Source organism: Rattus norvegicus, chromosome 2, assembly GCF_021556685.1.
Source record: "Rattus norvegicus strain SHRSP/BbbUtx chromosome 2, alternate assembly SHRSP_T2T, whole genome shotgun sequence".
Classification (NCBI taxonomy): Eukaryota; Metazoa; Chordata; class Mammalia; order Rodentia; family Muridae; genus Rattus; species Rattus norvegicus.
Window position 1 is genome coordinate 174642581 of NC_141535.1, and position 13015 is coordinate 174655595.

The following is a 13015-nucleotide window of genomic DNA, read 5'->3' on the forward strand; positions in this document are numbered from 1 at the left end:
GGACTGAGGTTGAGGGAGGATGGACTGAGGCTGAGGGAGGATGGACTGAGGCTGAGGGAGGATGGACTGAGGCTGAGGGAGGATGGACTGAGGCTGAGGGGAGGATGGACTGAGGCTGAGGGAGGATGGACTGAGGCTGAGGGAGGATGGACTGAGGTTGAGGGAGGATGAACTGAGGTTGAGGGAGGATGGACTGAGGTTGAGGGAGGATGGACTGAGGCTGAGGGAGGATGGATTGAGGAGGCTTCCTTCACTCTGGGTCAAAAGGAAATTTTCAGTTGTTTTTATCCTTCTTCCCCTCCATGTATGTAGCAAAGATTCTGATCTCAGTAACAGAAGTCCCTGGCAATCTCCACGTGAACCCCATCTAAGCTGCCTCCTAGTCCCCATGAAAGATGCCTGTTCCTAAAATCCAGTGTTTCTTTACAGGGGGAAAGCCTGCCTCTGATGAGTCCAGGTAATAACTTGACCATATCTCTGGAAGTAATGTAAACACCCATAGGACAGAAAATTTAAATCGAATCTCAAATCTTATTATCTTATTATCTTATTATCACCAAGATCACAATTTCTACACATATTGCTGAGGTCGGTTGTTCTCAATTGATGCTGCCCCTCCTTTGGGATGACGGAAGCCACTTCCCAGAACCTACACCTTAGCTACAGGGAGCTAAGCCTCCTTCTCATATCAAGTGGTAATCGATTTTCATTCATTAAATCACTTCCTTGTACCACTGTGAGCTTGGATGTCTAAATGACCACTTTGGCAGTTACCAGGGAGACAGGTTCCCTTTGGAGATTCTTATTTTCATTAATAAAAGAATTTAGAAACGAGCTAAGAAGAAAGCTCAATACAAAGTTACTAGAATTTAATTTAAAAAATAGACAAGTTAGATGAAAATCCTGGTGATACTAATGAAGGAAGATGAAATCTTCTTTGAAATCGCCTTTGAAATCAGGTGGCATACATAGAAATAGTTTATTTAAAAAGGAGGCATCACTCTCAAGAGTGGAACAGGGCCAGCCATCTGAGAAAAGAGTCCCCAAATCAGCCATCTATGTGGTTCATAATCTTTCTAGCACCCCCTCCCTCCCATTTGTTCATCCTGGGCTTCATTTCACACATGTTCTCTTTGTTCGATGATGAAGAAAAGCTTCCGGTCTCCCTCTGCCAACTGGATTTCTTCATGTTAATCATGAATGTGCTTTTTAGTTCTTTTTCCCATATCACATAGACATTGAATCCACCCACATTGTGAAATGACGTAGCTTAATTAACCCAGAAATCTCTAGGCATGGCCCACTTAATCAAAATCTGTTGCAATGACAGCCAAGAACATGGAGCACGGTATCTCACACACCTAGAGGAGTTGCTCTGCCAAGAAGTTGGATCTGTGAAGAGACTGCCACCATGCCACCATCTTGTATACTGAATGCTCACTTTAAGAGTCATTCCACAGCTCACAAACTGCCATGGAGCCTCCTCCCATAGTGGCCGCATGCAAACCACAGGAGTTCCTTAGGTCTTTGTTTCTATGAGATTGACATCTCTGAAAGGGGCCTCAGGCCTATTTTAAACCTTCCCCTTTTCTAGTTAAGTGGTGGTGGTAAGCCACTTCACTTTATAGAACACTCATTGCTTACACATATTAAATGGGAACAAAACAGAACTAAATACTTCTAAGTATTGTCACCGTGCCTCTTCTATTCCATGGGGACATAACATAGAAACAGAAATAACGTTGGTTGAAAACTCCTTAGGAGGGATCACTACTCCCTCTGGGGAAACATCAGTGTTTCCATATCTTACAGGAGTCCTTCAGATGCAGAACCCCAGGAGCCCACCTATTATAACATGCCAGCCTGTATAGAACTGCAGCCAGTGTACAGCAATGGTGAGGACAAGAGCCCTCTGGTCTCTGGTTTGGCAGAAATCACAGGATACATATTGGAGCAGGGTCAGGAAGATGATAAAGTCGGGGGGGGGGCGGGGTATAATCCTTCTGGAGAACAAACTGGCAGGATGGGGGGGGGGCAGCTGAGAAGAGAGGGAAGCTCCTTATTTTCCTCTGAAACGTCGCCTTCTTCCTAAATAGACCCTAAAGAAGCCGTGATTTACACGGAAATACGGAGAACTCAACCGAAACCGAAACCGAAACGTGCAGGTAAAGACGAGGGGCCCCTCTGTTCCCTGCTATTGCTCGCCTTCACTTCTCAGCAGGTCTGGGCCAGCCAGGCACAGAGCCTCTCTTCACGAGGACCCTAGAGTTCCTTAACTTGCACCTACATTGTTTGGAGTTAAACCAAAGCCACCATGTAGTGCTAATGGCTTCTCCACTGTCTATGGATGAACTCAGGATAACCTGAGCTACAAAACCACAGCAGAGTCCCCTCGTCTCTGAGTTTCTGTGTCAGCACCTATGAGGTGGAATAGGGTTGTCATCCCTACTTTCCTACTAAAACAGAACCCTGTAGACCGGGCAGCTGGTCTACAAACATTTGTTACAGTTAAGGAGTCTGAAAGCCCAAGATCAAGGTGCCAGATGGCTGAGAAAAACTAGGACATGTCTCCTTCAAGGTATGGTTGTGGAGAAGGTTTACTGTAGACATGAGGGAGAGAACAGCCAGAGGGATCTGACAGAGCCCAGGCTAAATATGGCCGACAGACTGAACTGAGCCATGGGGTGATGGGACAAAGAGACCAAGAGAGTTTCAGGAGCAGAGCAAGCAGTGGGAGTGGGGGTTGGGGGTGGGAAGGGTGAGGAGGTGGGGGGGTGGGAAGGTGGGGAGGGTGGTGACTGGTGGCCAGAGTCTGCTTTGATATGTTAAATGGGCACCTAAGTTAACCGGTTGTCCTGAGTTTGAGATTTGACATTCCGGGCTTTTTGCTAATGATAACGGGTGATGTAATCTCCTCTGTAACTACTTTCTGCTGAAACTGGGGAATCATCGGGGCCCAAGAGGACTGGAATATTGGTCAAAGCCAGGAATGGGGAGAAGAGGGCAAGCTGGGAAACATATGGGGCTAGGGAAATGCAGCCTGGCGCATAGGTTGCAAGAACACTGGGGCTGACGCATTGCAGGCAATATTGCAGCAGTCTGCAGCTGTTTGGGACCTGCTGGGACAGATATAGACAGGGACAGAGGGTAAAGTTAAGGAGTTTAGGGGAAACTTTTATTTTGGGTGTATACTTGAAACTTCCAGTCCCACAGTTCTGGTAGTGGGGTTAGGGAGCAGCCCTCAAACCAGGGGTAGGCAGTAGGTGGGAAAACTTAGGTTGCTGATGGACAGGAGTAATTCTCTGGAGTCCATTTGACCTGTGACAAGTGGATGCAAGTCATGACTTCCTGAAGCTTACAAGAATAGTTTTTAAATTTTCAAAAAGACAAGTGTTTTAGACATATTAGCATCACCACTGTTTGCAGTCTGTACTGAAATCCACGTTGTAGGAAAAGCAGTGGCCTCACGCCTGTGAGTCAGAGTCAAAGCTTGGGACCCTGATGTTATGGTTCTGAGTTAAAGGCATCAACACTGTTCCTATTTATCCAGAGGCCTGGATATATAGATAGTCAGAGATGCTTTAGCATGATTGAGAAGGTTGAGCCTATGCTTGGAAGACAATTTTGAGCTGTAACGGTGAGAGCAGTAGTGCTTTACCAGGGCTGGATGAGTAGCTTGTCAAAACTCCATTGGTTAATGTTAAAACTGCTAACTTTAGAAGTCTTTATATAACCAGAGCGTGCGCGTGTATGCATGTGCGCATGCATGCACGCACACACGCACGCATGCACACACACATGCATACACACATGCATACACACACACACACACACACACACACACACACACAAGAGAGAGAGAGAGAGAGATACCAGACACTTGTCATCCCTTTAAATCACTGTCTTATATCTTTATAACTTGCACTTACACACCTTACATTATCTTCTTAGACTCAACTCAAGCTTTCACATCACCACTACTTGAATTTACAGACTTTTTTACAAATTACTTTCTTAGACCCGCATAGCTTATAAAAATGCTGGACTTTTTCGTTCCAACTGACCATTTACCATGGGACACAAAGGGTTGATTATTGAGGGCAGTTATTGCAAAGCAAGTTCCTTTAAATAAAGGAACTGTAAAGTTGATTAAAACCTGTTGTACTTCTCTATCTGTGTGGTAAACTGTGACTTTGTCTCTGAGCCAGAGACCTAGTAGCTATAGAAAAGTGAGTCCTGATGCTGGTTTTTACATAGAAATGGTAGCTGCAGCCTTGAGGGGTGCCTGCCGCTGTTAACATAAAGCTAGAGTTAGCTATCAACATCAGCAGAGACCTGAAAAGGATAAATTATAGCAGGAAGTACTATCCAAATGTATGGACCAAGTAAAATGACAGAGAATGACTGTCTGGACAGCTCTTCTAGACTCCTGGGGTCTCCGTGGGTTCATTGAGGGGAGAGATAACTGTTGGTTGTCACACAGGACAGACAGACAGACAGCACTATATCTTTCACTGCTACACAGGACAGCATTGGCCTTTGGCTTCCAGACCCAGAAAGTCTGAGAGCTCTTTCTGTGGAGGAACCTGGGGAAACTGACCCACTTTGGCAAGCCAGAGTAGAGTGGTCAACTCGATGTCATCCATAATTTGTGCAGGGCCCTGGTGGTAGGTAAGGCATGGGCAGTTCCAGCCAGTGATGTGTGTTCCAGCAGTCCAGTGAGGTCATCTGTGTCCCATCATCTTCTTTTGAGATGTTAGGGCTGCTTCTAGGAGCTTGCAGTTCTGTCTGCCACGGGAATATTTTTCAATTAAACATTTTAAATGCCGCATTCAGCAGATCTCTGTAGAAGTTAAGTCCTGGTTCTTCTTCCCAGCCCATGCTCCCAAAAATAAGACTCAGAATCAAAATGTATTTACAAAGACCTTGGCCATACCATTAAGTCTGTTGTTAGATCTTCTCTGACTAAAGCATAACTAAAATAACCCAATTATTTTAAACTATGTTCCACCATGTGGCCGGTTACCTGCACTCAGGTACCATGAGCCTGTCTCCTCACATCTTCCTGGGCAGATCTCCCTGAGCCTGGTTCTATCCCAGAATTCTCTCTCCTCCTGGATGTCTCACCTCCTATTTCCTGCCCAAGCTATAGGCCACCAGATTTATTATTGACAGATGCCTCATCCATACAGACATAAGATATCCTTTCTACAGATCTCTGAAGAGTTTGAGGACCATTATCTATCGTGTATTCATGAGTTAAACAAAATGTACTTGTTTCATGTTTTTATTTACTGGTCTTTAAGGCTTAACCTTGAAAACATATTGAATACTAAATAAAGCTTGCCCCTGTAAACGAATTACATTTGTACTTAACATGGCTCATGTGCATGGTTTTGAGTACATTAAGGAATTTGATCATTTATAAGGTGGGTGGGCATTAACTTGCATGTCTTAGTAATCTTTAACAGTTTACGAGTTAGTAGCTTTATGACACCGGGATTGTACAACTTTACCTCTGCTAAGTTTGAGCCTTAAAACTTTGTGTTGAAGATTTGACTGAAGATCCTTTAGCATCGAAATAAAACTTTGAGCTGTAGGTGTGTTCCATAGAGGGACTGGAAACTTTACAAAACCATAGGGACAGTTCATATAGAGATCAGAAACCTCTTTGTTTGCTTTATCCTTTCTTGGTGCTCCTTTACAGAATATCAGTTTCTTAGAAGACTGTTTATCCAAGTAACTAAACTTAGAAAAGTCAGTAAAGACAGAGGCTAGACACACGTCTAGCCAGTTATGGGTAACCTCTGCAGAATCCATAAACCTTATTTATTGAGCATATTTTGTTTATTATTTTAATGTTGTAGAGGCCTGGTGTTGAGCAGTTAGCAAAGATATGAGTGGTTAAATATACATCCCTAAAACAGTTTCTGTTCACCTGAGTAGGCTGTGTAACCTTCAGAGCTTATCATCACAGACTTCATAATCTTAGGAACTTATTATCACATAAAAATTCATCCTCGTCTGAATATTTAGAAGCCCTGCTATTGCCTCCTTTGTCTAAAAGGGAGATGCAATAATAAACAGAAGTCTCGGTAGAACTGAGAAGTTGTATAATTGTTGCCTTATACCACGTGGTCACCTTAACCAAGATGGTAGTGAAATTACATCACATGCACTCCTTTTTTTTCTCCATCTTTATTAAATTGGGTATTTCTTATTTACATTTCAAATGTTATTCCCTTTCCCGGGTTCCAGGACAACATCCCCCTAGCCCCTCCCTTTCTATGTTGGTGTTCCCCTCCCCATCCTCCCCCATTACCGCCCTCCCCACAAGAATCCTATTCACTGGGGGTCCAGCCTTGGCAGAACCAAGGGCTTCCCCTTCCACTGGTGCTCTTACTAGGATATTCATTGCTACCTATGAGGTCAGGGTCCAGGGTCAGTCCATGTATAGTCTTTGGGTAGTGGCTTAGTCCCTAGAAGCTCTGGTTGGTTGGCATTGTTGTTCATATGGGGTCTCAAAACCCTTCAGCTCTTTCACTCTTTTCTCTGATTCCTTCAACGGGGGTCCCGTTCTCAGTTCAGTGGTTTGCTGCTGGCATTCGCCTATGTATTTGCTGTATTCTGGCTGTGTCTCTCAGGAGAGATCTACATCCTGTTTCTGTCAGCCTGCACTTCTTTGCTTCATCCGTCTTATCTAGTTTGGTGGCTGTATGTGTATGGGCCACATGTGGGGCAGGCTCTGAATGGGTGTTCCTTCAGCCTCTGTTCTAAACCTTGCCTCCTTATCCCCTCCCAAGGGTATTCTTGTTCCCCTTTTAAAGAGGGAGTGAAGCATCCACATTTTGGTCATCTTTCTTGAGTTTCATGTGTTCTGTGCATCTAGGACATGCACTCCTTTTTAACTTTGGTAAAGATGGGCTGCCAGACATGTGGTTGCTACTTTAAAGCATCTATTTTCCTAGGAGATCTATTTTTTAAAACAAGATTTGAATCTAAATTACATACAGAGAATATTCTAAACACGAGTTGAGTCACAAATATAGAACATTATATTTAGATTACCCAGGTATAGGGTATTTTTTTTAACTATAAGCCCTTCTATCACATGTGTTAAGCTAAATTTTGTTACAGATTTTTAACCATACCTAGTGAACCTACAAACCCTGAGAGAGTTTCCAGTATAGTCTTGGGAGAATCTTTTTTTTTTTTTAAGAGGAGACAAATTATAGGGATAAAGGTTGTTTATGAGTGGAAAGTAGAAAAACTTTAGAGATAAGAGGTAAAGTGTAGAGCAAAGAAAGTTTAGACATACGAGATTTGGGGATGTTTGTTTGTTTGTTTGTTTGTTTGTTTGTTTGTTTGTTTGTTTGGTGCGGTGGTATAAGCTGAGCATGCCCTACTGATTGAGCAGTACTGAGGCCAAGCCATTTAGAGTAAGACAGTGAGGCTTTAATAAAATCCCTGAATCTGAGGAGAACAAGAGAAAGGGTCATATGAGGCCCAGAGGGTTTAAGGAAGCTACAGAACTTCCAGAAGGGAGCTGAGAGACATGGGACAGAATCACAGAAGCCCAAGTAGGCTTATGGAAGAAGATACAGAGCTGCAGCTCTTAGAGGAAGCTCTGGGAAGGAGCTGGGAGCAGGTACCTCCCAAGAAAAAGCAAAGGAAAGGTCATGGGTCCCAGGAGGACTTAAGGAAGCTACAGGGCTGCAGCTTCTAGGGAGAGGTAAGGAAACTCCAGAAAAGAACTGAGAAGAAAAGAGCTGAAATGGAACAGAGGTTTAAGGATTTCAATTCTGTGTGTCCCCAAGAAAACGGAGAGACTCCTCCAAAAGAAATGTCCCAAACCACAGAGATGAGACATTCTTTTCCTCAGGAATGGAGCCCAGTAGGGCAAGAGGAGCAGCCTGGCACACTGCTGTGGCTTCTGGAATAATAGTAGACAAAGCAGGCAGCTCGAGGGTGACAGGAATCCAGTTGAGGAGAGCAGAGGAAGCAGCAGAAAAGGCAGACTGAGGCTTTTAGGGAGAGGGAGAGAGTAAGTGTCTTTAGTAGAGCAGTGCCTATCTATGTGGATGTAATTGATCAAAGAGACAAAAAAATATGCCCAGGTAGGGTATGGAAGGCGCCAGGAGCCAGAGAGACACTGAGTCAATGAGGTACATAGAGAGAATAGGAGGAGAAAAGCACACGAAGAGGCAGACACCAGAATTTGGAGTCAAATTTGATGGATGGCAGGAGCCAGCAGAAACAGCCGTCCATACCTTAGGAGAGTCAAATCAGCAGCTTGGCCCAGATGGACTGAGTTCTTTGCAAAGGAACTTACACCTGCTACAGCAGCTTCAGCACCAAGTGAAGGAAAACGAGGACATGTGTGCTCCCAGATGCGGCTGAGGAGAAGGCTTATTATAGATATGAGGGACCGAACAGCCAGAGGCATCTGGAAGAGTCCAGACTGAACAAGGCCAGCAGACTGAACCCAGTCATAAGAGGAGATAGGAAGACAGAAGTGAAAGAGGAAAATGGGACCAAGGAAGAGCCAGGCAAAAATCAGCCTGAAGCCCAGAGGGCACGTAGCCAACATGGCTGGGTTACATAGGAGACAAGAGAAGCTGGAGGAAAGCCAAGCTCAGGAAATGGAGAGGTTTAGGATAGAGGACTGGGTATGCCAGCCAGGACAAGTTTGTAGCAGGTACTTGTGAGTAAGGACTTAGGGAGACTGGTGGTCAGAGGCCAGGTTTGATAGGTTAAATAGGCCTCATTTAACCATTTTCCCATGTTTCTTTGAGAGCTAACAATCGCCAGGTTTTCTTTCTTTTCTTTATTCACTTTTATTTGACCATTTAAATATGTTTTTAATGTTGTATTAAATACATGCGATACATTTAGATCAAGTCTGCTCCTGTCTGCAGCCCCTCCTCTGTTTCCCACCCTCCACCACCTTTCTCTCTCAATCTCACAGGCTCTCTTCTTTTTTTAATCATGATTTCTTATTTATTTATTTATTATTTATTTATTTTTATATGTATTGGTTTCTTTAAATCTGTTTTAGTGTTTTGCCTGCATGTATGTCTGTGTGAGGGCGGTGGAGAATCCAACCCTGGTCCTCTGTATGAACAGTCAGTGTTAGCATTTCGTCTAGGCTCTAGCAACAGCCAGGTACGAACCTCGCTTGCTACAAAAGGACTGTGTGTGGGTGCTCACGCCTCTTCTCTCCTTTTACTCTCTGTCTTTCTCTGTCCTTCTCTTTCTCTGCCTCTACTCTCTTCTCAAACCCCCTTCTCATACTTTATTTTACACTAGACCCATAGGCTGGTCCCTCAGGGAAGGGATGGTCAAACTAAGACACCCCATCCTGTCACATCATACCTCGTTTGACAAAACATATCAATGATGCCATAACATGGATTCTTAAACTCGAAGGTTCATGATCTCTCTGCCACATGTACTTTCCAGCCATTGGATAACTAGATCTGTCCATCCAAACATTAGCGATTTGGTAAGCTACCCCATTGGTCAGTGTAAACAGTACCTGGTCCCAAGGGAGGACTGTTGGGCTCCCAGTCACCCTCTGGTGTCTTTGGGGACCAAGATATTCACAGTCTTCATTGTTAGCCTTTCTCACTGACCCTCCTGCCTTAGGACCTCTTCCCCTGGGTGAAGCCTCTCTCTTCTTGAGACACAATTACTCTTTTTGCTGGAAAATCCGAATAGCGGGTGATCCAGTCTCTCTAGGGCACCAACTCCCCCAGCCCCTAGTTGTCACATGACAACCTGGTAATGTAGGTAGCCTGTGCTGCATGCTTGATTATTAAGTCTATCCCCGGGACGCTTAGAGATAGGAATAGTAACTTCTATTCTCACTAAATGGGTAACTCATCTTCACCATTCCTTCCAGGCTCCCTGCTGGGACACCTCCTGGACTAAAAGTCTGCCCAACTCACACACTAAGTTTGGCCCCAATACCCACTAGATAGTATCTCTAAATGGCCACTTAACGACACTTTTGAAGGAACATTTACAACTGTTGCCAGCAATCTGGAAAACGGAAGCTTTCCTATGTACAGCTCTTCCCTACCTTCACTCCAAACCTCTTTATTCCTCCTATTCCCCAACTCCTACCCTTGATCCAGCTAGCTTGCTCTCTCACTCTCGCTTCCCGCTCCTTTGACTCTAAAAGAACTCTTCAGATTTAACTCACTCTGTTCTCGCTCCCCACCTGTGAGCTTCTATCTCCTAAAAAAATTTATCTCTGATTTTTTTTTTCCATTCTGGTCCGCACCAGCTCTAGGCCAGAAGGAAGGGCCTGGCGGTTACTAGATTCCTCCAGACACAGGCAGCCGAGCACCGCTCAGACTCGCTCAGACCCGCACAGCCGCAGAGGCTGCCTGTGGAGACAGGGAGAGATCTCTTCACATGCACATCATGTCCTGCCTACCAGGGAAAAGTGTTTCTTTGCTGAAACACAGCCACGCTTCTGTAAATAGACGCTGTTCCACTCTAGGATGTAACTGGTTTTCCACCGCCTTTGATGAGGGTGGGGGAGGGGCAGAGCTACAGTTTTGGTTGAAGGCAGTCACACTGACTTGTCTTTGTTATGGGCAGTCCCCACTTCACCGGCTTCTTACTCGAGAACAATCTGACTTTTAAAAAAAGGTCTCCAAAGACACTTTTCAATTAAGATAAGATTTTCATATGATTTCTATCCTACCTTGCTAAGTAGTAACGTAATTTAATATTACTGTCTTAGTCGAGGTTTCTGTTCCTGCACAAACCTCATGACTAAGAAGCAAGTTGGGGAGGAAAGGGTTTATTCAGCTTACACCTCCACATTGCTGTTCATCACCAAAGGAAGTCAGGACTGGAACTCAAGCAGGTCAGGAAGCAGGAGCTGATGATGAGGCCATGGACTATAGACTGACCTCTGTCATTTTAATTAATATATGACATCTAGACTATAATTAATTCTTCCCAGATTTCTGATTACATTGACCTAGCTTCTTACTCTAAGGCAATTCACCAGCGTATTAGTTCATTCGTCAATGTGTTAACTAGTTAAGACTACCAGATCTCTTATCAAAAAGGCAGATGGGTCTGCCTTGCTCATTGGCTTCGTGATAAAAGATACACAAGTCTTACATGTAACCTTTTGCAGATATAACCTTTTGCTACTTACCTGAAGAAATGATGGCTACTCCCCAGTGAGTAACTTTATGTCTCATGGTAAATGATTAGATAAAAGGCTTAAGTTTATAAAGATCTAAATGAGGGTCTAGAAAGGTGTTTTAAGGTTGGCAATTCTAAAGGTTAGAGGACACACAAACTTAGATAAAAATTGATTTAACATACAAAGTGCTTCAGATTCCTGCCCCCGGCTATGGCACTGTGAGATTGAGACTTCAAATGTTCAAGACAGAGTTCTGATAAATTAGCCCAACTCTAATAAAACATTCCACCACATAATCCACTTTTATAATCACAAGTTCAAATTGAGGTTTCCTTCAGTTGTCTTGTAACTACAGACGTAAGGTGTCTCTCATGTTAAATCTACATGATCAACTGTTATATTCACAAGGTCAGATTTTTGAGTTTCTTAATACACATTTAGACAGAGGGAAAAAAATCCCTTCTTGCCCCTTCTACTCCACAAAAGGGTTTTGTCTTCCCTAGGCTCACCTTAAAGACTGTGTTGTTGACAAATTTATCTCCTTTATAAACTTATAACCTCCAGGAAACCTACTCAGATCTACGTCTCATGGACCAAATAGACTCCATCCGAATAAGTACACTTGCCAATCAGTAGCCTAAGTTCCTACCTGTCACCTAGTCCAGAGGTGGGATTCCTCTCCTGTTCCCTGGGACTGGGACTCCATTCACCTCAACCACCAAGGCCTAAGGGTTTCAAATGTACACCTAAGAAAAAGTTTTTCTTCCAAACCTACTTAACTTTATTCTGCCTTCAGTGTGTGTGTGTGTGTGTGTGTGTGTGTGTGTGTTTCAGCATCTTGCCAAGTCCAGTTATTTATTCAAAATCTACATCCAGGACAGCTCCAGAGAAGCAACCTGCAGCTACTTCAGTCTACTGTGCCTGCACTTTCCTGCCCACAGATGGTCCCACAGAGCATGGACAGCAATGAAACAGACAACTCTCCTAAGACTGGACCAACATCCCCATCCCCACTTTCTTAGGTTTTCCAGAAACACGTCACCCCAAAGTCAGAAGGAAGCAACTAAAGATCACAATGACCCTATTCCTGCTTTACCATCGCCTCTTCCTTGTTTCTAATTTTTTTAATTAAACCAAAATGGAAGAATGTTAGCATTTCTTCTAGGCTCTGCCCAACAGTTACCTAGCAACTACCAGGTAAGAGCCTGGCTTGCTATAAAAGGACTGTTTGGCACTTGCCCCCCCCCCCTCTCTCTTTGGCCTCTTTCTTCCTCTCCCTCCCCCTCCTACCCCCTCCACCTGTTCCTGGCTGGCCTCTTCTCTTTTATTCTCTCCTCTCTCTCTGTCCTTCTCTGTCACCTCTTTCTCTGCCTCTACTCCCTTCTCAACCCCCTTCTCATGTCCCCAAATAAACCTTATTTTAAACTAGATCTGTCATATGGCTGGTACCTCAGGGGTTGGGGATGCCTCAGCATGGGCCCACTGAGGCACCCCGTCCTGCTGCAACATACGCCATTTTACAAAGCACATTAGTCAGTGCTCTTTACCACTGAGCCATTGCTCCTCTCTTTAGTGCTGCCTGCGTGTACACGGATGTGACACCATCTGCTGAAGCATGGGTAACCTCTCAGGACCTGTGCCCCTGAAGAACACTGACTCTCATCCCCCAGCAGTGGTCAAAGGCCAATAACAGTGGTGAACTTTTTTTTTTTTTTTTTCGGAGCTGGGGACCGAACCCAGGGCCTTGTGCTTCCTAGGTAAGCGCTCTACCACTGAGCTAAATCCCCAGCCCCAAGTGGTGAACTTTTTTGTTTTTGTTTACATAGATTCTTTCCATAGCTC

At 44.3% G+C, this 13015-nt stretch overlaps 1 protein-coding gene across 14 annotated transcripts in view; it reads left to right on the forward strand.

Annotated features, from left to right (window-relative positions):
• The window catches only part of Fcrl5 (Fc receptor-like 5), a 31947-nt gene extending 19206 nt beyond the window's left edge, over positions 1–12741 (forward strand). For 5 of the 14 annotated variants that reach the window (XR_015668698.1, XM_087633390.1, XM_087633434.1 and 2 more), the window contains 5 exons: positions 430–457; positions 1813–1895; positions 2097–2165; positions 2509–2578; positions 12050–12601. Coding sequence is in view for 13 of the 14 variants with exons in the window: in XM_087633390.1 (XP_087489516.1) it covers positions 430–457; positions 1813–1895; positions 2097–2165; positions 2509–2561 (233 nt within the window). In the remaining variant the exon portion in view is untranslated. Of the gene's footprint in view, positions 1–429; positions 458–1812; positions 1896–2096; positions 2166–2475; positions 2579–12049 lie in introns of all 14 variants that reach the window. The other 9 variants (XM_087633381.1, XM_087633413.1, XM_087633370.1 and 6 more) reach the window with 3 other exon arrangements.
• Positions 12742–13015: the final 274 nt, after the last annotated feature.